The sequence below is a fragment of the Somniosus microcephalus genome, chromosome 10, assembly GCF_052327205.1.
Source record: "Somniosus microcephalus isolate GS21.2 chromosome 10, FLI_Smic_1.0, whole genome shotgun sequence".
Taxonomy (NCBI): domain Eukaryota; kingdom Metazoa; phylum Chordata; class Chondrichthyes; order Squaliformes; family Somniosidae; genus Somniosus; species Somniosus microcephalus.
Genome location: NC_140996.1, coordinates 137,227,234 through 137,254,181, shown reverse-complemented (window position 1 = coordinate 137,254,181; position 26,948 = coordinate 137,227,234). Strand labels below are relative to the sequence as shown.

General features: G+C 41.5%; 1 protein-coding gene across 1 annotated transcript in view; it reads left to right on the top strand.

The window, feature by feature from the left end:
* Window positions 1-13,774, top strand: part of pcf11 (PCF11 cleavage and polyadenylation factor subunit) — a 49,355-nt gene extending 35,581 nt beyond the window's left edge. The window contains exons 10-16 of the mRNA XM_085998889.1: window positions 659-775; window positions 909-1,029; window positions 4,913-5,096; window positions 6,846-7,001; window positions 10,319-10,411; window positions 11,787-11,822; window positions 12,793-13,774. Coding sequence (XP_085855015.1) covers window positions 659-775; window positions 909-1,029; window positions 4,913-5,096; window positions 6,846-7,001; window positions 10,319-10,411; window positions 11,787-11,822; window positions 12,793-13,005 — 920 coding nt within the window. The 3' untranslated portion in view covers window positions 13,006-13,774. The remainder of the gene's footprint in view (window positions 1-658; window positions 776-908; window positions 1,030-4,912; window positions 5,097-6,845; window positions 7,002-10,318; window positions 10,412-11,786; window positions 11,823-12,792) is intronic.
* The last annotated feature ends 13,174 nt before the right edge of the window (window positions 13,775-26,948 follow it).

Sequence of the window (26,948 nt, the reverse complement as noted above, 5' to 3'; positions counted from 1 at the left end):
ACCTCCTACAACCCTTTGAGACCTCTGTACGCCTCCAATTCTGGTCTCTTGCGCATCTACAGTTTTCATCGCTCTACCATTTGCGGCCATGCCTTCAGCTGCCTAGGCCCTAAGGTGTTCAATGCAAGAACAAGTTGAGCCAGGCGGAGGAGGGTGATGGTGGTGGTGGATGGTTCGGCCGGAAGAAGGCCATCCTGGTGAGGGATGGAGGTGTCGCGGGAAATACTGTGATTTCTTACACCCCTAGGGTTCATGGGCTTTAAACATACAAGCTGTGACTTATGATCTGAGTCTTCTGGTAATGCTATTATATAATTAGAAACTTTCCAGAAAGTAATTCTTATAGCTGGTTAATGGTGGGAAAAATGTTCACATTTTAAAAGGTAATTCAGGAAATGTTGCATTAAACTGGTCTATTGTCCCTAGGAACAATGTCTAATATTAGCTTTATCGTATGAAGCCTTGGATTTGAAATGGCCAATAACCTTTTGGTGTTGACTAATTTATACAGTATTACAATCTCCGCTGCCTGTTAAGATCTATTTGGATTTTGGTTCAGTCGCCATTAGATCAATGTAGCCAAGTTATATACTTGAGTCCATTCAGTTAAGAGCATTGATTTATTTTCTGTTTAATAAACAATATTATAATATCACAGGATCATCTTTTGCACCTTTGGATAATCATTTGGGGCAGTTGGATGTTAATGAGCTGTTTTCAAAGCTGCTTTCTACAGGAATTTTAAAGCCAAATCCAGTCGAATCCATCCCAACACGTAAGTTTTTCTTTAAAAAAAAATATTTTTTTAAACGATTCATTTGTGTTTCTGTAGTTTTGTTTGCAAAACCTAAATCAGTAAATAAGTAAAGTGAAAGTATAACTTCATGGTTTTGTTTTAATGAATTTAGAGTCCGAGGTGTTTCCAGAAGGTGATCCTCAGGCTGAAACTGCAATTGAAGAGGATGAGGAGGAAGAAAATGAGGAAAACATTCCAGATCTTACCAGCTTTCAAATAGAGGAACTGAAACAGTACGTAATTTCTTATTCATTCCTGACTTCGAGCACCGCATTCATCAGGTCTGTAGATCTTGAAACCAGGTTCTGTGAAGCTAAAGGCAATCTAATCAAAGCAATGCAGGCCATGGCTGATCAACTAATGTAAAAACAGACTAACTTCAACCAGATGTTAGCATTGATTCCTTGAAATCAATGATACTTTAAGTTTTATTCTTCCTCACTTGTTCACTGAATAGGTAATTGAAAGGGATGGGGGAGTGAGGGGAGGAACACTGACTCAAACAAAATGCTTTTTTGAGATTGGTAACATATTGGTTACGTGCCTTGTATTTCACTCGCCTTTCATATTGGCCCAGAAATTCGAGTCGGGGGCTTGCCGCGCGTGCAAGCCCCCGATCTGCACTTACCCGACGCGCCGGCCGTTGAGCTTCAGGGACGCCTGGAATTGCTGTTTTAAAATGTTGACTCCCGGGCAGCGTCTGACGTCACGCCACCCAGGAGTGCAGCCAGCGCGAAGCCTGTAGCGCGCTGTGCAACTGAGACACGCCCCTTGAGGTCTCAGTTTAACAGGACACGCCCCCAATGTTTCTGCCAAGCTGCTAAGCATTTTTACATGCAAAGCAGCAGTTTAAATAGGTTTTTTGAAGCTTTTGGTAACTTTTATAAACTTTTAAAAACGTTTACATTATTTTGAAGAATCTGAAGTAGTTTTAAACAGAATTAAAGCAATTTAAGACTTAAAAGCCCTAAAAGAATTTTTTAAATTCCATTTATTTATTTAGCAATGTCGTCGTCATACGTGTCTTCACACTGTTCCCTTTGGGGAACTGTATGAAGTGGTGGAAGGATTTATGGCCATGATTAACGCTCATTCCGTGACCGTAACCATCTTTGAACCAGCCATTAGGGCGGTTAGTCCTATGGCGGGAGGGTTTTACGGGCTCCCACAAGCTATACAAGGAGGGGGGGCCACCCACACCCACGGACGCAAATATCCCACTGGATGTCAACCCAGAATTTAGAGCCGGAGCTCCGACTCCACTTGCCGGGACTGTCTGGAGCGGGGTTCAAAACCCTACCCTGATCTGGCCCAGCGGCGGGGATCCTACCGCTATGCCAAAGGCCCAATCCGATTAGCAACGTGAAATGGCTGGAATGAGCACAATTCACGGCATTAAAAGAACTCACAATTGAACTGATGACCTCAGCAATCTCCTCAAGGAGGTGGAGGCGCAGCGCCTGCTCATCATTGGCAATGAGAAGTCAAAGGCGCCGCAAAAAGGGCAGATGATAGCTTGGTCTTTCAAGTGGCAGCATAGGGCTCCAGTCACGGGGAGGGAAAAGGCGCAGGAAACGTATGGGTGTCACCTTTTGTGCGGAGTGGGCCTTTTGCGTAGCAGTAAGCATCCCCGCCGCTGGGCCAGAAGGAGTAGGGTTTCGAACCCCACTCCAGACAGTCCCGGCAAGTGGAGTCGGAGCTCCAACTATAAATTTTGGGTGGACATCCAGCGGGATACTTGCGTGTGTGGGTGCCCCCCCCCCCCCTCAGATGGGTTGTGGGAGCCTGTAAAACCCTCACACCATAGGACTAACCACCCTAATGGCTGGTTCAAAGATGGTTACGGTCACGGAATGAGCGTTAATCACGGCCATAAATCCTTCCACCACTTCATACAGTTCCCGAAAGGGAACAGTGTGAGGATACGTACGACGATGACCTCTTGCGCAATGCACCTCCTTGGACCCTCAGTCGCAGATGCGAGGGGGCAAATCGTGCAATTGTTAAATTTTTCATTTTATTGACATGTAAAATGTTGGCCCAGTAATTCCCTTCCAAATGCGCGAGTACGGTCGGGGTACTTACGCGTCTGGCCGGAGGAAATGCCGGTTTTCAGCATGCACAGCGCATGCGGGGAAAACCGGCATTTCCTGTCCTCTGAACGAAGGGGTTCAGAGGCAGAACGCGTGCGCAGTAAAATTCGCCGCTTTCATTCATGCTTTCAGTGAGGTCAAGTCCTTACAACTTACACATGCTTTTTTCAAGTGTAACTTGTAAGGACTTACCCTCACTGAATCCATGAATGAAATCGACGAAGTTCACTGCGCAAGCGCTGCCTGTGCAGTCGCACGCGCTGTGCCTATGAACCCCTTCGTTCCGAGGACTGGAAATGCCGGCGTTCCCCGCATGCGCTGTGCATGCTGAACGCCGGCATTTCCAACGGCCAGATGCGTGAGTACCCAGACCGTACTCACGCATTTGGTCACGAATTTCTGGCCCATTGTTTTTTCCCCCAGAGAACTCTTTGTAAACGTTTAGGTTATTTTAAATGGTACGGTTTTTTTTTGACTTTTTAACTTCACAGAATCATACAGCACAGAAAACGACCATTCGCCCATCGTGCCTGTGCCGGCTCTTTGAAAGAGCTATCCAATTAGTCCCACTTGCCTCTTTCCCCATAGCCCTGCCAATTTTTTTTCTTTTCATCACTTCTGGTTGAAGTGTACTTGTTTTCATATTAGTTGATTAGTCGAGGCCTGCATTGTTTTGATCAACTGACCTTCAGCTTGATTGATGCCAGACCTGGTTTCAAAATCTGCAGATTTTTAAAATGTGCTCAAAGGCCATGAAAGGTACTTGTGCTGTCCACTGAAGTCACATTATTTTCACAAGTGCGCAGCCTGTTTCAAGCCGAGACTGTTATGAATTTTGAGTTTCATTGAATGGAAACCCTTTAAAAATCAGTGGCGTTATTTGATGCCCGTGCAAAGAAAGAGTTCCACGTACAATTTCATGCCATACAATCGAGTACAAAACACTAGTCAACTGTGTTCACTTGGAAGCTGAAGTGTTACCAGTATCTCAGTATGTTACCTAGCTGTCAGGAATTGCCTAGAATAAACAAAGATTATTTCCTTTTGTGCTGTTGCCATACCAATGGCCAGCATGCAAAGTATTTCTCTTGCTATTGTCAGCAGGGTGCTCCTTGATATAATGTGCATGCTTGTATATCCTAATAATAATTGCTTCAGCAGAGTGGGTGCATCAAACCAACTTCAATAAGGCAGTTTCCACACGTCTTCTGTAATAGGCATAATTGATTCATATATGGTAGTTGAACAACTGAGGAAGAATGATGAAGTGCTTTTATAGTTGTGTTTGACACCGCATCCCGTTTCTGGAGAGCAATCCGTGTAATGTTCTCCATTTTTTGATCTGACTGGAGAGACGGTCTCTAGGAAACTGAGCAATACATAGGGCGGCCTCCCTATGCCAGCAGGAGAATTATACACCCACAATGTTGAGGATAAAGGAGCTGAGCTTCTTTACATTGAAGTTCAGCCAGTGGAGGAAGACTTGCATGTTTGCAGTTGGTTGCTGTCTTGTAGTGTAAAAGAGTCTCTAGATTGGTCGAAATTTATTATTTGAATGTAGTTCAACTCCATGTGCAACACTCCTGTGGTTCTCTCTTGGACCTAGTGTAACTTGGAGCATCCTGGCCTCTTATTCACCAACAAACAGGAGATCAGCCTATTCATTGGTATACAAGGGTTAACTACATTCAGAGTTGAGAAAGAAAGTAGCCATCAGAAGAGGCTGAAATTGGTGATGGATATTTCTTTTATATTAAATACTTGACTCAGTCCAAGTCAAATGTGTCTTTCTGCTTTGAATAATCTACAACTGTGTGACCCAAGTATAAAGAAAAAAGTGGAACAAAGCAAATGTGCATGTGGTTCTGCTGAGAAGAGCTTGAGGGTATTGATGTAGTCTCCAGCCCATCAAAGAATCAGAATTTTGTCATTCCTACCACATTGGTAGCAGGCCTTTAAAATAAATGTTCCACCTAGAAAATAGAGTACAGTGTTTCATTATTGATTTCTCTTCCTAAAACAGGAGATATGATGGTGTTATCAGCCGACTGTACACAGGTATTCAGTGCTACTCCTGTGGAATGAGGTTCACAGCATCACAGACTGATGTTTATGCGGACCATTTGGACTGGCATTATCGTATGAACAGAATGGAAAAGGACATCACTAAGAAAGTGACTTACAGAAAGTGGTACTACAGTTTAACGGTAAGTTTGTTGAATGTACAAAACTTCTCCAGCACTGAAGATTATTTTTTGTACATAGGGAGTCACGGCCAAGTAGAGTATTCAGGTCAAGCAAGCTTGGATAGTGGGGGATAATTGGACCCAGGCAGTCAGGAGGCAGAGGAGCAGAGAGGGTAGATTAGGGGAGATGTGGAGATTATGGCAGAAAAGATACAAAAATTATCTTGGAGGGACGGGAGGGGAGAGAACAGGATAGAAATTTCCTGGGTGGATGGTGGTCAACAGCAGTATCCCTGGGGCAATTTTATTGCTCAGTGGGGAGCACTACTGATGGGTTCACTGGCTCATTTTGATAGAGAGGGGAGAAAGAGTGCCAGGGCTGATTTAATTGGCCAGTGGGAGGTTGCTGGGTGATGTGTCTGATTTCAATGATATGGCGGGATTGTCGCAGGTGATTTGCTCAGATTACAATGCATAATGCCTCGAATTGCCACCCAATTTTACATGAAATCTGCTTTAGTGTGCCACCTGATTTTTTGTGAAGGCTGAGTCAATGACCCTGTAATTTTAATGGCACCTGCTTCAAAGTGCTTCCGGATTCAGTTTAGTTTAGTTTGCAGCCCTCCATCTCTCGCCTTCAATTCTTTTTCAGTCGATCCAGTCATTGGATTCTACTGCAAACACAGTTTTCAACATTCTGAAATTTTGAAACGGTTAGGGAACAGACGTCCTCTAACTGTTCAGGTGGGGGACTTCAGTGAGTATATGGGACTGTCGTGTAATGTTAGGTGAGCCCCACTGTATTTAACGTGACCCTCATGCACTATCTTCTGGTACAACTCTTGTGTGCACTGACCATTTTTAATACGTCATTAAAATAACTGAGTGACACCTGACAACAAACCGGAAGCTGCGCAAAAGCGTTCTGCGCATTAATCTAGAAATTTCGATGACGTTTCCGCTCGGCCCGCCTCCCGCCCTTTCCGCTCGGCCCGCCTCCCGCCCTTTCCGCTCGGCCCGCCTCCCGCCCTTTCCGCTCGGCCCGCCTCCCGCCCTTTCCGCTCGGCCCGCCTTCCGCCCGGCCCGGCCCGCCCCCCGCCCTTTCCGCTCGGCCCGCCCTTTCCGCCCGGCCCGCCTCCCCCCCCCCCCCCCCCCCCCCCGACGTTCCGACATTTCCCTTCGCCAGAAATGCATTAAACTCAAACTGAGCCTCCAAACTGTCTCCAGACAACATGGTGTCCACATTATTTTATAAAGTTTCATCCCAATTAAAAAGTAAACAGAACCTATACAAAATAAGCACTTCTGATATGACTGACCGCCTCTTCATGGAGCATCGAACAGTTGCTGCAAATGGCTTCACAGCATATTTTCACCCAACATTTTTTTTTAAATCAACCGCCAAAATAAACACAGACTGTGCAAGCACAGCTACTTCCAGCAGCAGTCGCGTCCTTAAAATAATTGCATTCATAGTAGTGTGGTGTTTTAAATACTCTTAAGATCAGATCATGTAGATGTTTTATTTATCCTGCCCTGAATCTAGCTGCCTCTGGTACTTGGAAACTGAACATTGGTTAAAATTCTCGGTGATGTGCCTGTGATAAAGTTGTTGAGGTTTCCTTTAATTAAAAAAGATTTGCAAATATTTTATTCAAAAACATTAAAACAGTGAAGAATGGTTCTGGTTTTAAAATCATGGCTGAAAAGTAGAGATAATGAAAGGTTTGTTGATGATCTTTAAAACATTTTTTGTTTGCCCATCCACAGGACTGGATAGAATTTGAGGAAATTGCTGACTTGGAAGAGCGTGCAAAGAGTCAGTTCTTTGAGAAGGTCCATGAAGAAGTTGTACAGCGAACACAAGAAGCTGCAAAAGAAAAAGAATTCCAGAGTGTTCCTGCTGGGCCTGCTGGAGTACATGAGGTAGCTTTTTTATGACAGTGCATCTGATTAAAACATCACCTGGCAGAGATTGCCTGTAAAGAAAAACTTAACTTTTTACTTGAATTAATATGAAAAGTCACCAAATTTCATTCTTTTTGATAAGATATCCATTTTATTTACAAATATTGTGTTTTCTGCCAAGAACTTTTAGTATTTTCTAGGTATGGATTGCAGTAATCCTATTAAGTGGCAGGAATAAGGGTTTAAAAATTATGACTTGCAGTACACAAGGTGATCTCTCTTGTATTTGTATCCAAATAACTTGCTCTCCATTCTGTCTTGATAACTAATTTGAAGGGTAAGATATCTTGTACTTTTATGAGGCTGTTATTCTGTGCACCATACCTACCAGAACGGCCAGCCTTTTGGAGCTAGGGCTTTTCTTCCAGGCCCAAGATATTTAAAGGGTTGCAGCTGAGCCATTCATTCAATACCTGTTTTCATAAATGCAGTCAATTTCACCTATAGTTTCAGCTCTCAATGAGCCTAACTACTTGAAACTAGCATTGTGTGCTTAATATGCGAAGGTGCTCAGGCTGTATTTGGTCAGTGGGCTACCTGTTGAAACACTGCCACACTACTAACTGTAAAGGAAAGTTGGATATCCCAAAGTTATACCCATTCAAAAATGCATGCTAAATTCCAGTGGAACTGTGTGCTGGCAGAAGTTGTATCCGCTCCCAAAGATATGCATGTAAATGACAAAATGTGCTGTCCTAGAAATGCTGTCATTTATGCCAGAATTGAACCTGACTTAAGCCTATAGAAAATAAGGTACCTGCAAATTCGGAAGTGGTTGAGTTCACAAACTTTGTGTGAAATACTGGATTTAACTGGAAATATTTTCTTAGCTGTGCTGCTAAGAAAGTATTCTGCAAACTGGCTTTCAGCAGTTTCAGGCAGGGTACTATTTTAGTGCCATCCTTCTTGAATGAGCCCTTACCATGGGGTTCACTCGGGCTATGTATATGTCCTACTGCTGAAGGAAGAACGGGAGCAAGAGGAAATGTAGGATAAGGCTACACAAAAGGACAAGACAGCCAACTAGCAGGTACCCTTCCACTAGAATGTACAGATCACAATGCTCCCTCAAGAACGTATCTGGAGAGATCTGCTTAAGGAGGCATAGTTGCAAGCTGACCTTCAAACATGAATCCAAAGAATAGATATGCCTTGGAATACTGGACTTCATATCACCGTAGTTTTACTGTCTGTCTGTCTCATCAAAACATCTGTCTCTGCGATGGTCCTCAATTCCCTCATGAATGTATTGCTCATCCTGCATCCCTTTTAGAGCAGGATCCCAGAGAATTGATTCTGTAGGCTCTGATGCTGAGGTTAACTACTGCTGAGCCTTTGCTTCCCGCTATCAAATATCCCAGTTTCACCTCAACGCTCGGCAGAGTTGCAGATGGTGTAGACAGACCTGCAGTGGCCTGTGGCCCCCTATATCTGTTTAGGTTTCTCAACCCTCCTGTCTACCGGAATGGGTGATTGGTCTCCTGAGTGGGGAGGGAGAGAAACACAAACCAGAGGGAGAGAATGTTCTTGTTGGCCTGTGATATGCGCAGTTGTATAAGGTGTTTTATTATGGGGGTGAGGCAGCTTTAGTGCTTCTCCCTGAGGATTGAACCTCACGTTCCTGAAGCTGGGCTTCAATGGTGGGGGCCAGTGAATTGAATTAGATTTGTTTTTTTATTTTCATAGCTTGCTGTGTATTGTAAACGGTCACAAAAGTTGTACTAAAACGTTAGTTAGAAGTTACTTATATCGATGATTTTGTTGAATTAGTGGAATTTACTTAGTGTTTCTCATTGTGGTTGATACGGTAGAAACATCGCAAGTAGTTGTGTTCTTGATTTATAAATTATCATCTCACTACAGAACAAAATGTCATTTTATTTGGGGCTTGGTGATACGGAGATACTCAACTACAGTAAATGCAATAGCATTTGAAAATTGTGGGCAAATGTCATGTGATTCAGCATCACGAGTCATGTCACATGATTGAATGACGTGATCAAATGTCACATGATCAAATCTCCAGGAATGTCAAACCAGAGTTGGCAACCCTATCTCTGTTGCTAATAGATTAGGCCACATAGCTCCCCAGGATCGCCAAGGCTTCAACTTGAGTGGTCAGAGGTCAGTTGTCATGAGTTCACCATCTGCGGTCTGAGATTCCAGATGGTGAACTCATGCAAGAGAGTATTTCAGTGAAGATTGAGCAGTCTTTTGTTACAAGTTTGACACAAGGTTATAACTGGGGCATAAAGCAAGAAAGAATGGGTGCAGTAAGTTGAGGATATTTGTTCTTGCATGACATACTGAGAGGGATTTGTACTTGGGTGGCACAAGATGGGAGAAGGGATAAGAAGTTCAGAGTACAATCCTAGAGCACAGTAATGAATGAAAGGGTGCCTCACACATGAAGGGTCAGGGGAGCAGGTTGTTAAACTATTTCCTGCAGGCCAAAGTTGTAGCATGGACTGCCACAGCCACCTCCACAATGTATGGGTCACATGCCTGTGATCCCAAACAGATCATCTTTTTGCATTATTATGAGACGTCCAGATTAGACACTGACATTTGCTCTTTTTGATTTGGCTGCCATCTCTCAACCAGGTTGCTTGCTTTCTCCAGTACTGCCATTGCCCCTTTAAGAAACAACAGCTTTTATCTTTTCCGACACCAGGTCTCTGCTTCTGCCTCGTCTCCAGCTATTCCCTCCCTCCCCTGCTCCCACCCTAATCTGCAACCATTCAGTGTGCATTTTGTACTCCCCTACCTAGTCACCTTTGCAGCTTACCTACACCCCAGGTGCATCTGAGGTGTTGTTGGCTGGATTTGGGGTAACTCCGCCAGGTACCCAAGAAAAGAAAATTCTCCAGTACACATTTATGCTGATGCTACAGTGAGCAACGTCCTGGAGAGTGTTTGCATTCGTAAACATTTATGGAGAGTAAATAAGTACAAATTATGCAAATTGAAAAAATTCAGAGGGGCTGAAAGTGGTGTGAATCAAATGTTATTGGCAGAGATCCAAATGCAAGTTACCAATCCATTCCATCAGTGGGGAAAATAGGAAGAAATTGTAGTCCCATTGCAGTCCTTCTCTCCAATAATGAGAAAAACGTACGTCAGAAGGGTTTTGGAAGTTTAGCATATCCTAAATCTGAAGTGTGTTGCATTGTGGTTGCAAATTAAAATACCATGTTAATTTAACTTTTAAAAAAGAAATGAATACTTGACACCTTGTTAAGTTTATCAAACATATTTGTGTTCTCATTTGGCAGGTCTGTGAAATTTGTCAAGAGGCTTTTGAGCAGTACTGGGATGAAGATGAAGAAGAGTGGCATCTGAAAAATGCAGTTCGTGTGGATAGTAGAGTAAGTACAGTAAGCCCAATTTGTAAATATTTTGTGAGATGGGATGAATAAAAATTGGCAATTGTGTGCAACCATTGATATCTTTTGCCAGTTGCACTAATAGTTTGGCTGGGATCACATTTTCAAAATTGTCATTATTGGTGGTTAATCCCAATAGATTATTGTTACCATCAATTGTGGGAAATTTTAAAGAAAGAACCTGAATTTACATAACGGAGTTCACAACTTCCGGATGTCTCAAAACGCTTCATAGCCAACTAAATACTTAAGTGTAGCTGCTGTTTTATAATGACCACAAAATCTGTTTGTGGTGGGAAAGGACATCAATATATTGATCTGCAACACAGTTAAAAATAATAACAGACTTTCTTTCTGTTCTACTGTCATTAAATTGAAAAGCCAGTGTAATTCCAATAAAAATGTTTTTAGGTTAATTTAATTAGCTTGCTACCCAAGCCAACTGCAAAATGTTAGTCCTCTGAAACATGTAACTGAAGACATTGGGCTGGAGCGGGGCATCTCATGGCGTGCCCTGTTGGACTTTTTTTCTGTGCCCTTCAGCTCAAATTTGTTTTTGTGTCATAAATTGCTGGAAGTGCAAGCTGATAACTGCGTGAAAAGGGCATCTGGAATCTCAGTGAACGGCGGGACTAACAGTGTATCTCCTTTATGAGATTTAAGGATTGAGGGACAAAAGAAACGACCGAGGGAAAATTAGAGTGGGTGAATTAGAGTCAAATCAGGTACAGAAAGAGGAAAAAGTAAAGGGAAGAACGATTGGATTGAGAGAGAAAACCAGACAGGATTTTTTTTTAATTTCTAAGAATTTACCACCTCAAGGAATGAGACTCCACAGTTTAAATTGTTTAATTTCTGGGCCAGAGAGGTTGATTGGCACTGCATTAACAATGATCACATTGTTTAAAAATTACTTCCACTGTTGATTACCAAACTTAACTTTCTGTTGCAAGTTTAATGGACAATGTGCAAATCCAGCAGGTGCTTGAAAATAATGGGGAAGGTAAAGATGAGATGCCATTTGTGTGAAGTAAATGGCGGAGCGGCATAAAACAACCAGCACGTTCTGGAGATTCACAACTCGCGCAGTATCTCTTAATCCCTTGAACGTGTTGGCTGATTTGCACATTAATAACGGCGTGTGTCATTAGCGCGCTGTTATTTTTCCAGCGAGGTCTGGCCGATCGGCATTAATTTCAAATGTTAAGCTATGACATTCCTAATACTGCTTCTAACCAGGTTTATTTTTGCTAAGCAAGTAGAATTTTAAATCTAGTAACGGCACAGAAATTGTCACTAATTATTTTCATCTTTGAAGTGTGAACTGATATCTGTAACAATGTTTTTTTCTTTTTAGACATATCACCCAGCATGTTATGAAGATTACAAAAACGTGAGTATCAGCATGAGTCAGTTCTGTTTACCAAACATAGCCCTGAATTTGCGGTCGGAGGCGTACCTCCGGAGTATGCCTCTGACTCGCGAAAGATCTACAAACTTGCCTCCTGGCTCCAAAGCTACAGAGAGTTCAGGTCCTGGGCTTGCAGACATAAACCTGCATAAAGGCCCAGGGACGCAGGCGATTTGGAAGCCACCCTGGGATCACGTGGGCCAAGTCCTCCAATAAGAAAGGAGGATTCCATTTATAATCGGAATCCCCAAATAATTAAACAGTTTAGACAACTAATAATAGATGTTCTGGTTTTCAAATTTAATTAAGTCCCTTGATTACAGCAAATACAATAAAAAAATTTAAAAAATAACATTTAAATCTGGGCCACTATATTTGTATAAACTAATTTTAAGTGACATAATTTTAAATTTAAGGTTTATAATAACCCTTATGCTGCTTTTACCAGGCATAAGAGTTTTGTGGGCAATTGCTGGGCAGTGGTTGGGCAAATAGCCCAACTCTGCACCAGCAAAAGTGAATTTCTAGTCGGTTCAGATGATCTGTCAAGGTGTACCTTGACTGATCGCAACTTCCCGGTTTTCGTGCATGCGGAAACCCTGAACTTGCGGGGCCTTTTAGAAAGCGTATGTCGTCGTGAGGACCGTAAATTCCGGGCCATAATTGTTGAACACCAACATATATTGAAATAATATTCAAGTGCCAGAATACATTTCAGTTATGTCTTTTAACAGCAAAATAAGCTTGCATTGTGTGCTATTTTTCAAAGAAATCCTGCTGCAGTCTTGTGGGGTGGTGGGTACAATATATAATTTGTTTTTTCTTAAATATGTAAAATTCAGCTAAAGGAAGTGAGTAAATTTTAGCATTGCTTTATCAAATATTCAGTTATGAAAATTTCTTTTACATAGTACATTTTGTTTCTCATAACCTTCTGATTTTTTTTCCTTAGGCTTCATTTACAGATGCAACTCCATCTCCAAGTGAAGCTCCTATAGAAAATCCACTACATTCAGTTATTGTTAAACAGGAACAGTTAGATGGTAGTTGCAAGACCACAGATCCTACCAACAGCTATAAAGATACTGGGAGTGAAGGCGGCTGTGGTTTGACAGATACTAAAACTGAAAAAGATACTTCAACTGTGAAAATGGAAACACTCTAGGGCTTCCTTTCATGGAAAAAGTGATTTTTGTTCACTTACAGACTTTAGTATTACAAGAAACAGATACGAGATGACTGGTTGGATTTGATGTATCCTGTTGTATGAGGGTGACTATCTTATGACACTGAAGTGATACTACCTCTTGCTACGTTGAAATCATTGGGAAACATGCAAAGCAGCAATAGTACATGCTACCTTCAAGGAACATGTCAAATTTGAACCTCCCCTTTTGTTTTATATTTTATTATTTGAGGCAGGGATCTCAGCTGAAGTTAAATATTGAATACATTTTGGTATTTGTATGTTCAACTGCATTTGCAGTTCAGGTGTGTATTACTGTGTGAGTGCTGCAAATGAGTGAATGCACTTGGGGAATGAAAATGTTACTTTTTTGTAAGAATGTTAATTCTAAAAAACAATAAAATATTTTTTGAAATATGTTTTGTGTACAGTTGATGCAAAGTGTTTAAGTTAATTTTTTAAATATTTATGGTGCAATGAAAATGAATACTTTGGTTTATTTAGGAAATAAAATTTGTTAAAACTACAGGCTCTGAACTATTGAGAAAATAGAAATAAAACGTGATATTTACCTGACATAAGTTATTTTGTTTTTTCATGTGAATTCCTGCATTACGAGTTGCTTTTGATAAGTTAGTAAATCTTCATACAGCTAAAAATCTATGCACCTGAAAATGAACAATGCAGTGTTGAAACCATTAGAAGTTAACCTTGTATGTACTAAACTAAATAAACCACCTGCACACAAGATTTCTCTCTGTTTTTATTTCTATAAATCTCAATCTGAGCAACATTAAAGGTAATATATTATTACAGTAACATGCTAACTGGTTAATTTATTGGCATTTTTAAATGTTCGGTATATTTTCTTGGAAGGAATCTTCGCTTCAAATTTCCTACCAGGCAACATCTTGTACAGCATTCCAACCACTGCATTTTGATTCTGATATTGACTAAATTTAATTAGAATATTAAAAATAAACTGTCTTCTGTCTGAAACTTACTTTAATCGGTATGCTATATAAGAGTAGGCCATCCAGCCCCTCGAGCCTGTTCCGACATTCAATAAGATCATGGCTGATCTGTATCCTAACTCCATCCACCCACCTTGGTTCTGTAACCCTAAATACCCTTGGCTAGCAAACAGCTATTAATCTCGGATTTAAAATTATTAGTTGAGCTAGCATCTACTCCTTTTTGTGGGAGTTCCACATTTCTACCACAAAAAGGAGTAGATGCTAGCTCAAGTGTTTCCTAACTTCTCTCTTGAGTGGTCTAGCTCTAAATTTAAAGTTATGTCCCCTTATCTTAGACTCTCCCACCAGTGGAAAAAGTTTCTACCTACCCTTTCAATTCCTTCCAAAATCCTAAAAATCTCAATCAAATCACCCCTTCATCTTCTATATTCCAGGAAATACATGGCTATATAAAATCTAAATTTTGCCCTGGTAACATTGAGGAATCCATGCTAGACTCCTTCCAAGGCCAATATATCCTTTCTAAGGTGTGCCCAGAACTGTACCCAATACTCCAGATGTGGTCTAACCAAGGCTTTGTATAGCTGTAGCAAAATTTGTGCCTCTTTATATTCTAGCCCTCTAGTTATAAAGGCTTAACGTTTCCTAGCTTTTATCCATTTAAAAAAATACTCGTCTATCCCTTTTTGGTCGAAAATGGATGTCCTCACACTCCGCTGCGTTGAAAACCATCTGCGACAGTTTTGCCCACTCTTAATCGATCAATGTCACTTTGTAATTTTATGTTCCCATCTACACGACTTACTTTGCCACCCATCTTTGTGTCATTGGCAAACTTAGATATATTGCTTTCTTATTGTTACCCAAGTCATTAAAGTCAATAGTTGAGGCCCCAGCACAGATCCGTGTGGTACACCACTAATCACTTTTAATTTGAGTACATACCCATTATCCCTACTCTGCATCTACTGCCTAACCAATCTAACCGGGTAAATAATTTGCCTTCAATTCCATGAGCTTTCATTTTAGCAAACAGTTACTTATGTGGAACCTTTTCGAATGCATGCTGGAAATCCATATAAACATCCATTGACATTCCCCTTTTACTACTTTAGTTCCTCAAAAAATTCAATTAGGTTCATTAGTGTGGTGATTATTCTTTATGTTTAGTAAGAAGTATTGTGATTGGTTGTTTGTTTCCTGCCTTGGGATATATGCTGTAATCTCATTGGTAGTTGATGTCATGTGATTTGTGGTGGCCATCTTAAATTCAGTTCTTTCCAGCTTTGGTTGGGACTGGGTGTGGAAAGATGTGCTACAGGATTTTAAAGTTAATAAATTGAAATAAAGAATAGATTTGCCTTTCTAATCTAGGCTTTATTAACTTTAAAATCCTGTAGCACATCTTTCCACACCCAGTCCCAACCAAAGCTGGAAAGAACTGAATTTAAGATGGCCACCACAAATCACATGACATCAACTACCAATGAGATTACAGCATATATCCCAAGGCAGGAAACAAACAACCAATCACAATACTTCTTACTAAACATAAAGAATAATCACCGCAATTAGACAAGATGTTTCACTCCCATATATTAGAGCTAGGGATTAGTAGTGAGCCTGACCTCTAATCGGGCCTCCGTGTGAGGCAATATCTGGGCAACAGTGACCACAACATTATATGGTTTTAGTGGGCTGGTAGAACTAAATGTACATGGAATCTACTACTCTTACCAGATTTCAGAGGAGCAAACCTCATATTAAAATGGCAGACTATTTGGAATGGGCAAGTAACATTTGTGCTGGGCAAGTGTCAGGCAATGACTCCAATAAGTGAGAGTAACCACTGCCCCTTAACATTAACAGCATTACCATTGGCAAATCCCCCACCATCAACATCCTGGGGATAACCATTGACCAGAAACTTAACTGGACCGGCCACATAAATACTGACTACACGAGCAGGTCAGAGGCTGGGTATTCTGCGGTGAGTGTCTCATCTGATTTTCCAAAGTCTTTCCACCATCTACCAGGCATAAGGCAGGAGTGTGAGGGAACCCTCTCCACTTGCCTGGATGAGTGCAGCTCCAACAACACTCAAGAAGCTTGACACCAGGACAAAAGAGCACCTCATCCATCACCTTAAACATTCCCTCCCTGCACTGTGGCTGCAGTGTGTACTATCTACAAGATGCACAGCAGTAACTTGCCAAGGCTTCTTTGGCAGCACCTCCCAAACCCACGACCTTTACCACCTAGAAGGACAATGGCAGCAGGCACATGGGAACACCATCACCTGCACGTTCCCCTCCAAGTCACACCATCCTGACTTGGAAATATATTGCCATTCCTTCATCACTGGGTCAAAATCCTAGAACTCCTCCCTAACAACATTATGGGAGTACCTTCACCTCACAGACTGTGGTGGTTTAAGAAGGTGCTCACCACCTTCTCAAGGGCAATTAGGGATGGGCATTAAATGCTGAAAAAACAACAGAAAATGCTGGAAAAACTCAGGTCAGGCAACATCCGTGGAGAGAAATTTGAGTTGATGTTTCGGGTCGAAACCCTTCTTCAAAACTGGAAAGAAAAGAAAATAGATCGAAGGCAGGGCTGCGATCGGACAAAAGAAGTAAGAGACAATAAAAGGTATTAGAAACCAGACGAGACGGTAATAGGCTGAGATTAGGTGTGAAATGTACTGGCAGGATAAGAGATAGCTGCCAGGTGGTTGAGAGAAACAAAAGAAAAGGGGGGGGGAGGAAAGGAAGACCCAAAACAAAGGGGTGGAAAAAATTATAAGAAAAAAAGTAATAGGGGCCAAGGTTATGGTCTGAAATTGTTGAACTCGATATTGAGTCCGGAAGGCTGCAAAGTGCCTAATCGGAAGATGAGGTGCTGTTCCTCGAGTTTGCGTTGAGAGACCACCTGGCAGCTATCTCTTATCCTGCCAGTACACTTCACACCTAATCTCAGCCTATTACCATCTTGTCTGGTTTCTAATACCTTTTATTGTCTCTTTTGTCCGATCGCAGCCCTGCCTTCGATCTATTTTCTTTTCTTTCCAGTTTTGAAGAAGGGTTTCGACCCAAAACGTCGACTCAAATTTCTCTCCACGGATGTTGCCTGACCTGCTGAGTTTTTCCAGCATTTTCTATTGTTTTTTCGGATTTCCAGCATCTGCAGTATTTTGCTATAGCAATAAATGCTGGCCTTGCCAATGACACCCACATCCCAGGAACGAATATTAAAAAAATTGGCCAACCCTTACTGCGTGGTGATGAGACCGATGTAGAACACAAATGGCAAGTTTTTAAGAAAAGAAGGGAGTGGTAAGAAAAGGCCAACGTGGCTGACTGGTTATGTACAAAGACAAATAACAGAGTTGAGTATAAGGAACAGCTAAAGAAAAAGAGGCTCCTATTAGATCAGCTAAAAAGTGAATTGAAAAGAGGATCGTAGACAATTCTGGAAGTAATTGTAAAAGCTTGTTCAGTTACGTGAGGAGTCAGAGAACTGTCAAAGAATGTATTGGACCATTGAAGGATGTTTGAGGACAAGTTGCAAAGGACTCACTGGGTATGGTGGAAATATTAAATGAATATTTTGCATCGGTCTTCACTCCTGAAGCTGATGCTCGACTATTAGATTTGAATGATTTTCATAATAAAGCTAGTAATACTAAAATAGATGAACATACTGTTTCAGATAGAATTAAGAATTTGAAAATAGAGGAACCGGGCTGGATGATATCCACCTGAAGGTCCTTGGAGATGGGACACATGCTGTGCGAGTCCCTAGCCCGTATTTTTAATAGCTCACTACATTTGGGATGGTTTCCGTAGACTGGAAGGAGGCTAATGTAGTCCCCAATTTTAAAAAAGGTGACAAGATGGATCTGGGTCACTGTAGGCCCATTAGTTTTACATCAGTAATAGGAAAGATGCTTGAGGAATCATTAGGGATACAATGTATGATTGCTTGGATAGAGAGGGCCATATTTGGGACACCCAACATGGTTTCATAAGAAGGAGGTCATGTCTTACAAATCTGATTATATTTTTTGAAGAAGTCACCAAGTTGGTGGATGAAGGAAGCCTAGTAGACATTGTCTACTAAGACTTCCAAAAAGCTTTTGATAAGGTACCATAGAAGAGGCTTCTCTATAAGATGGAAGCCTCTGGTATTAGTGGTAATATATTGATCTGGATTGAGAACTGGCTGGGAGGATGTAGGCAAAAAGTAGTTATAGATGGATTTGGATCTGTTTGGAGACCAGTGGTGCCCTGCAGGGATCATAGAAATTTATGTCACAGAAGGAGGCCATTCAGCCCATCGTGTCTGTGCCGGCCGAAAAAGAGCTATCAGGCCTAATCCCACTTTCCAGCTCTTGGTCCGTAGCCTTGTAGGTAACGGCACTTCAAGTGCATACCCAAGTTATTTTTAAATGGGATGAGGGTTTCTGCCTCCACCACCCTTTCAAGCAGTGAGTTCCAGCCCCCCACCATCGTCAGGGTGAAAAAAGTTCTCCTCAACTCCCCTCCAATTCTTCTACCAATTACTTTAAATCTATGCCCCCTGGTTATTGACCTCTCTGCTAAGGGCAATAGGTCCTTCTTATCCACTCTATCTAGGCCCCTCATAATTTTACGAACCTCAATTAAATCTCCCCTTAACTTCATCTGTTCCAATAGTAGATGCATTGCTGGTCATCTTCCAAAATTCGATAGACTCTGGAACAGTACCCATGGATTGGCGGATAGCTAATGTTACCCCACTGTTCAAAAAGGGTGGTAGAGAGAAAACAGGGAATTACAGACTGGTAAGCCTGACATCGGTAGTGGGGAAAATGCTGGAGTCCATTGTAAAGGATGTAATAGCAGAGCACTTGGAAAACAGTGACAGGATCGGACAAAGTCAACATGGATTTACAAAAGGTAAATCATGCTTGACTAATCTATTGGAATTTTTTGAGGATGTAACTGGTAAAATAGATATGGGAGAACCAGTGGATGTGGTGTATTTGGATTTTCAAAAGGCTTTTGATAAGGTCCCGCATGTTATGTTCATTAATTAATAAACATTCTTATTATGAACACAGCTAGCTTTTGCTAGTTACTTTATTGAGCACATGTGGACTGGTACAGTATCTGTAGAGGCTTTCATCTTGACTGTTGCCTTGTGGGTAGCCTAGTGCCTCATGGGTAATGTAGTCTTAATATATACAGCTATATACAGCTCTACGGCTCCACCTAGTGTCCACTATAGAATGACATGTTATTGATCGTTACATCCCCCTTTCTTTGAGGTTTAGCAAAATCAATATCAATCAGCTTTCAAGAAAACAATAAAGATAATATCAGTAACACTTTTGTTAGTGCTCTATAAACATAAACATTTTCAAAACAGTCAACACATTTTCAAAGCTTTACATTGTACTCAAAGATTAAGTCTATCAGGCTCTTTTACTTCACATGTGGATCTTCTCAACACGGGTAAGTCTGATGTGTCTTCATGAGATTGTTCTGGCGGTGAATGACAAGATGCAGTTGCGGTATTGTCATCAATCTGCTCTTGTATAGATCGAGGTCTCCTTGCGATCTTTGCTTGGAGAGGGTTTCAGTGTTTCCTTCACTCTTCAATGCACTCTCGAAAAACTGCTGGCAGCTGGATCCCATCATACAGCATAGTCCTCTCAGCAGCCTCGGCTAATGGAACACCAAAGATTGGCCTGAGGGAAGAAGGAATATCCACCGGAACTGCTTCCTGCTCTGGTGCAGGCTTCTTCTTTTTCTCTTTCCACTGCTTAACAACATCTGCTGCGGTTATATCTTTGGACCTTTTCTCCTTGTGTTTTTCCTCTTTGTGCTTTTCTTCCTTTGGCTTCTCTTTGACCTTAAAGTCTTTTTCTTTCTTCTTAGAGAAACTAGGCTTTTTGAAGACATGGATACCCTTTGGCCTTTTCATCCTTGATGGGCTCTCTGCTTCATCACCTGAGTCATCTGGTCTGCTTATGGCATAGTTTATACGGTAGACTCTTTTGACCAGTTCTAAGTCCTCACAAGCTTTGTCACCTAGTATCGAATCAAGTCTTCCAGCCACAACAGAAAACATGAGATGATGCACTTTGTCTTTGACTGTCACTTTAAGTCTGCATACACCTAAGCTATCTATTTTCTGTCCATTATAGTCCTTCAGTAGTACTGACTTTTTCTGTATTTTGGGCTTTTCTTTCATATTTTTTTATGTCACTCATACTGATTAAGTTTGCTTTTGCCCCAGTGTCCAGTTTCAATGTAACTAATGCTCCATTTATCTGCAGTGGGATCATCCATTTGTCCACTTTTACTGCATTGACTTTATGTTCAGCATTGTCCATTTCTGAGGGCTGCACATTTTCTGTATCTTTTTTGATATCGTCACATGACACCATTCCTACAAAAAATGTCTCACTTAAATCAGTGTCCTCAATCACATTAACTTGTTGCCCTTTTGTTGTTTTTACTTTTGAAAAGCATTGTTTGGCAAAGTGATTCTTTCCATTACACTTTGTGCACATTTTTCCAAACGCTGGGCATTGTCTTAACTGGTGTTTGTAACCACAGCGTTTACAATTAAAAATTTCATCCTCCGATTGCTTTTCATTTCTGTTCTGCCCACGTTTCTTCCCCTTGTAGGACACAGCACCGACAGCAGCATTTTCACTCATTACAATCGCATCATTATTGATTTCACTGAAAGTCTTCGCGTGCTTTCGAGCTAGCTCACTGGCTTGGCATATTTTCACCGCATTTTCCAAATTTAGTTCGGTTTCTCTCAACAGACGTTCCCTGACTTTTTTATCATGAATACCAAACACAATCTGGTCACGAATCATGGATGCTTTGAGCTCAGAGAAATTACATGTCTGTGCTTTCAGTTTCAGATCAGTTATAAAGCTATCAAAAGTCTCATTTTGTTGCTGTGTCCGAGAACGGAAGATGTATCTTTCATACGTCTCATTCTTTTTGGGAGAGCAATGTGCATCAAATTTTTTTTGCACATCTTCTAATTTTTCTCTGTTCTCCGCTGGATTAAATACAAATGTATTAAATACCTCTATCGCCTGTGGGCCTGCAACCGTAAGCAGCAACGCTATCTTCCTTGCGTCTGGCTTTGTACCAAATCCGATGGCTGCAATGTAGAGTTCGAATTGTTGTTTAAAAGTCTGCCAATTGTAGTCGATTTTTTCTGTGAGATTCAAATGCTCTGGTGGCTTCAAATTCTCCATGTCGCTTTTCACAATTTTCAGCAGATCTTCACCATCCTGGTACCATGTTATGTTCATTAATAACTAGACATTCTTATTATGAACACTGCTAGCTTTTACTAGTTACTTTATTGAGCACATGTGGACTGGTACAGTATCTGTAGAGGCTTCCATCTTGACTGTTGCCTTGTGTGTAGCCTAGTGCATCATGGGTAATGTAGTCTTAATATATACAGCTATATACAGCTCTACGGCTCCATCTAGTGTCCAATATAGAATGACATGTTATTGATCGTTACACCGCATAAGAGATTAGCGTGTAAAGTTAAGGCACATGGGATTGGGGGCAAGGTATTGACTTGGATAGAGAACTGGTTGGCAGACAGAAGGCAAAGAGTTGGAATAAATGGCTCTTTTTCCGAGTGGCAGGCAGTGACTAGTGGGGTACTGCAAGGATCGGTCCTTGGACCCCAGCTATTCACAATATATATTAACGATCTGGACGAGGGAACTAGATGTAATATCTCCAAGTTTGCAGACGACACAAAGCTGGGTGGGTGTGTATGCTGTGAGGAGGATGCTGAGAAACTCCAGCATGATTTGGACAGGTTGGGTGATTGGGCAGAAGCATGGCAGATGCAATATAACGTGGATAAATGCGAGTTTATCCACTTTGGTGTCAAAAACAGGAAGGCAGATTATTATCTGAATGGCAATAGATTGGGAGAAGGGGAAGTGCAATGAGACCTGGGCATCCTTGTGCACCAGTCGCTGAAAGTAAGCATGCAGATGCAGCAGGCGGTTAAGAAGGCAAATGGTATGTTGGCCTTCGTAGCGAGAGGGTTTGAGTACAGGAACAAGGATGTCTTGCTGCAGTTGTACAGGGCCTTGGTGAGACCACATCTTGAGTATTGTGTGCAGTTTTGGTTGCCTTATCTGAGGAAGGATGTTCTTGCCATGGAGGGAGTGCAGCGAAGATTCACCAGGCTGATACCTGGGATGGCAGGAATGACGTATGAGGAGAGATTGGGTCGATTGGGCTTGTACTCACTGGAGTTTAGAAGAATGAGTGGGGATCTCATCGAAACTCATAAAATTCTAACAGGACTAGACAGACTAGATGCTGGAAGGATGTTCCCGATGGTCGGGGAGTCCAGAACCAGGGGTCACAGTCTAAGAATAAGGGGTAAGCCATTTAGGACAGAGATGAGGAGGAATTTCTTCACCCAGAGAGTGGTGAACCTGTGGAATTCTCTACCACAGAAGGCAGTGGAGGCCAATTCATTAAATATATTCAAGAAGGAGTTGGATATATTTCTTAAGGCTAAAGGGATCAAGGGATATGGGGAGAAGGCAGGGACAGGGTACTGAATTTGGATGATCAGCCATGATCTCATTGAATGGCGGAGCAGACTCGAGGGGCCGAATGGCCTACTCCTGCTCCTATCTTCTATATTTCTATATTTCTATATTTCTAAAGAAAACAACCCAGCCTATCCAATCTTTCCTCATAGCTAAAATTCTCCAGTCCTGGCAACATCCTGGTGAATCTCCTCTGTATCCTCTCTAGTGCAATCACATCTTTCCTGTAATGTGGTGACCAGAACTGTACACAGTACTCTAGTTGTGGCCTAAGTAATGTTTTATACAGTTCAAGCATAACCTCCCTGTCTTATATTCTATGCCTTGGCTAATAAAGGAAAGTATCCCGTTTGGCTTCTTAACCACCTTATCTACCTGTCCTGCTACCTTCAGGGATCTGTGGACATGTACTCTAAGGTCGGTGTTGGGACCATTACTCTACTATTTTTATTAATGATCTAGACATAGGTGTTGGGGGCACAATCAGCAAAATTACAGGTAATACTAAGATCTGTGCGAGTGTTAGGACTGTAGACGATGTTTGATGGCTTCAGGTGGGTCTCGATGTGTTGGGCGATTGGGCTCATGACTGGCAAATAATGTTTAATATTGGAAAAGTACAGTGTTACGCATGTGGATCAGGGCAAATATTCAACATACACCCTTCAAGGAAAAGCATTAAAGAAGGTGGAGAAAGAGATCTGGGCATTCTAATGCATTGATCTCTAAAGGTACATGAGCAATACCATGAAGCGATAGCTAGAGCGAATAGGGTGTTGGAGTGCAGGTTTCCCGGAGCATACAGGGAACATTGATTCCCATGTATCCTAACGAGGATGCAGTGTTAGATGTAATTCTGGGTAGTGAAACTGGACAAGTGAGTGATTAGAAGGTAGTAGGTCATTTCATAAATAGTGACCTTGGTTGACCTTGAAAATAAAGAGCCACATATAAAGCTGTTGGACTGGAGACTAGCTAATTTCAATAGGATGAAAGGAGGCCTAACCCATATTGTATTTAGGGGGGAAAAAATCAAACTGTATACTAGGAGTGGGAAATATTTAAATACAAGATGGGTAGGGTTAAGTACATTATAAGTAGCAACGGGGATGTATCAAAGGCAAAATTGTTAAATAGAGAGATTGGAGCAAAAATGTTTTAAAACGGCATATGATAAATACTAGGGGAGGGGGTAATACAAAAGAAAAATATATAAATGGGAGACAAGCAAAAAGTAATTTTAAGAATATTCAGGCAGTAAAAATATCTTGCCGTCAATATAAAGAGAAATTATAAAAGACTTTTATAAGCACATAATTAAAAGGATAGGCAAAGCTGTGGTGAGACCAATTACAGATGAAGGGGGATATCTTACACTTGAGTAAGGGAATGACAGAGATACTTGATATGTACTTCACCTCTGTTTTTACAGAGGAATGTGAAAGGATTGTAGGAATATTGTAGAAGGGTGTGGAAGAACCACCACTGGAGATAAATATACTAAAAGTAAAAAAAATCACTGGAAACAGACAGTATGCAACCCAGAATACTGAAGGAGGGTGGGAGAGGAGATTGCAGGGGTATTAACCCTAATTTTCTCAATCTTTTGAAATGGAAATTGTGCCAAAGGAGAATGGCATGTTTGAGAAAAGGAAAGGGATATGGCAAAATTGTTGGACAGTTAGACTTCCCTCAGTCATGGGTAACCTTACAGAGTCCATAATACAGGACAATATAAATGAACGCAGAGGCCTAGGCCAATCAGGAACAGTCAGCATTAATTTGTGAAGAGCAGGTCATGCTTGCCTAATTTAATGTAACTTTTTGAAGGAAATCCCAAAGTGTATAGGTAAAAAGAAATGTGTGGATGTTGTACATGTAGATTTTCAGAAGATATTTGTTAAGATACTTGTTACAAAAATTAAGGTATAGATGATATTAAAGGGATTGTAACTGGGGGAGCGGGTCAGGTGTGACCTCCGTCACTAGGTTGGGTGGGTCAGGTGTGACCTCTGTCACTGGGGGGGAGGGGAGGTCAGGTGTCTCTGCGCTCCAATAGTGTGACATCACATCCACGGTAATTATATGCACATTTGTTTTGCATTTGTAGTGTATATGTGCAACCTTTAAAATATAGGCTGCTAAAAAATTTTGCCTCTCTACGCTGCGCACCCACATTTTCCGTCCTGGCTACTTTGCTGTGCTCCCACCCTGCGTGTCCCCAATTCAGCTTAGAAATATGGTCCATTCTCTCTCTCTCTGTTAACCTGAGCCTCCATTCTCTCTCTCTCTCTCTCTCTCTCTCTCTGTTAACCTGAGCCTCCATTCAATTCAATTCAATTCAATTCAAATGCTTTATTGGCATGAAAGTTTACAGGGAACCATATTGCCAAAGCTTACATAACAAAAAGTACAGTTTTCCAACATTCTGTAGGTGTCAAACAATTTTGACCTTCGTTGGGTACATACAATATTAGTTTAAACAATATTAATTTAAACAGTCGTTGAACATCGTTGGGTACATTCAGTATTAATTTTAAACAGTCCTCAGGTTGTGACATGTTACATATTTGGCACCAAGGTATGGTCTGTCTCCTTCTCCCAGGACTAATCTTAATTTTGACAGGTCATCCAATTCTTTGAAATCTGGGGTTGTTTGGCTGAGCTTGTCAAATAATATGTTTCTTGTTGTGTTGAATTTTTCGCATTTTAGGAGGAAATGCATCTCTGTCTCAACCTCGCCGGCCAGACATTGATCACATATTCTATTCTCTCTAGGCTGCCAGGATTTCTTGTATCTTCCTTTTTCAATTGCCAGTTGGTGGTCGCTTAGTCTGTACCTGGTGAGGGTCTGTCTCTGTTTTGTGTCTCTGATGGTCGAGAGATAGTCTGCCAGTTTATATTCTCTTTTTAGGGCCCTCTCTCTCTGTTAACCTGAGTCTCCATTCTCTCTCTCTCTCTCTCTCTCTCTCTCTGTTAACCTGAGCCTCCATTCTCTCTCTTTCTCTCTCTCTGTTAACCTGAGTCTCCATTCTCTCTCTCTCTCTGTTAACCTGAGCCTCCATTCTCTCTCTTTCTCTCTCTCTGTTAACCTGAGCCTCCATTCTCTCTCTTTCTCTCTCTCTGTTAACCTGAGTCTCCATTCTCTCTCTCTCTGTTATCCTGAGTCTCCATTCTCTCTCTCTCTCTCTCTCTGTTAACCTGAGCCTCCATTCTCTCTCTCTCTCTCTCTCTGTTAACCTGAGCCTCCATTCTCTCTCTCTCTCTCTCTCTGTTAACCTGAGCCTCCATTCTCTCTCTCTCTCTCTCTCTGTTAACCTGAGCCTCCATTCTCTCTCTTTCTCTCTCTCTGTTAACCTGAGTCTCCATTCTCTCTCTCTCTCTCTCTGTTAACCTGAGTCTCCATTCTCTCTCTCTCTCTGTTAACCTGAGCCTCCATTCTCTCTCTCTGTTAACCTGAGCCTCCATTCTCTCTCTCTCTCTCTCTCTGTTAACCTGAGCCTCCATTCAATTAAATTAAATTAAATTCAATTCAAATGCTTTATTGGCATGAAAGTTTACAGGGAACCATATTGCCAAAGCTTACATAACAAAAAGTACAGTTTTCCAACATTCTGTAGGTGTCAAACAATTTTGACCTTCGTTGGGTACAGACAATATTAATTTAAACAGTCGTTGACCCTCGTTGGGTACATTCTGTATTAATTTTTAAACAGTCGTTGGGTACATTCGGTATTGATTTAAACATTCTTAATGTTTATATATGCTATGGGTGTGCTCGTTAGTCCCTCACTGTTCCTCAGGTTGTGACATGTTGTTACATATTGGGCACCAAGGTATGGTCTGTCTCCTTCTCCCAGGGCTAATCTTGATTTTGACAGGTCATCCAATTCTTTGAAATCTGGGGTTGTTTGGCTGAGCTTGTCAAAATATATGTTTCTTGTTTTGTTGAATTTTTTGCATTTTAGGAGGAAGTGCATCTCTGTCTCAACCTCGCCGGCCAGACATTGATCACATATTCTATTCTCTCTAGGCTGCCAGGATTTCTTGTATCTTCCTTTTTCAATTGCCAGTTGGTGGTCGCTTAGTCTGTACCTGGTGAGGGTCTGTCTCTGTTTTGTGTCTCTGATGGTCGAGAGATAGTCTGCCAGTTTATATTCTCTTTTTAGGGCCCGGTAACATTCTAATCTGCTTTGGCTTTTGGTTATTTTGTTCCAATGTTCCAGGTAGGTTTCTTTGCATTGTTTAATGATTTGGTTCACTCGGATTGGTGTTTGGGGAGCAGTGTTGGTCTGGGACTGGTCAGGGTAGGAGTACTTAGTTTCAGTAGC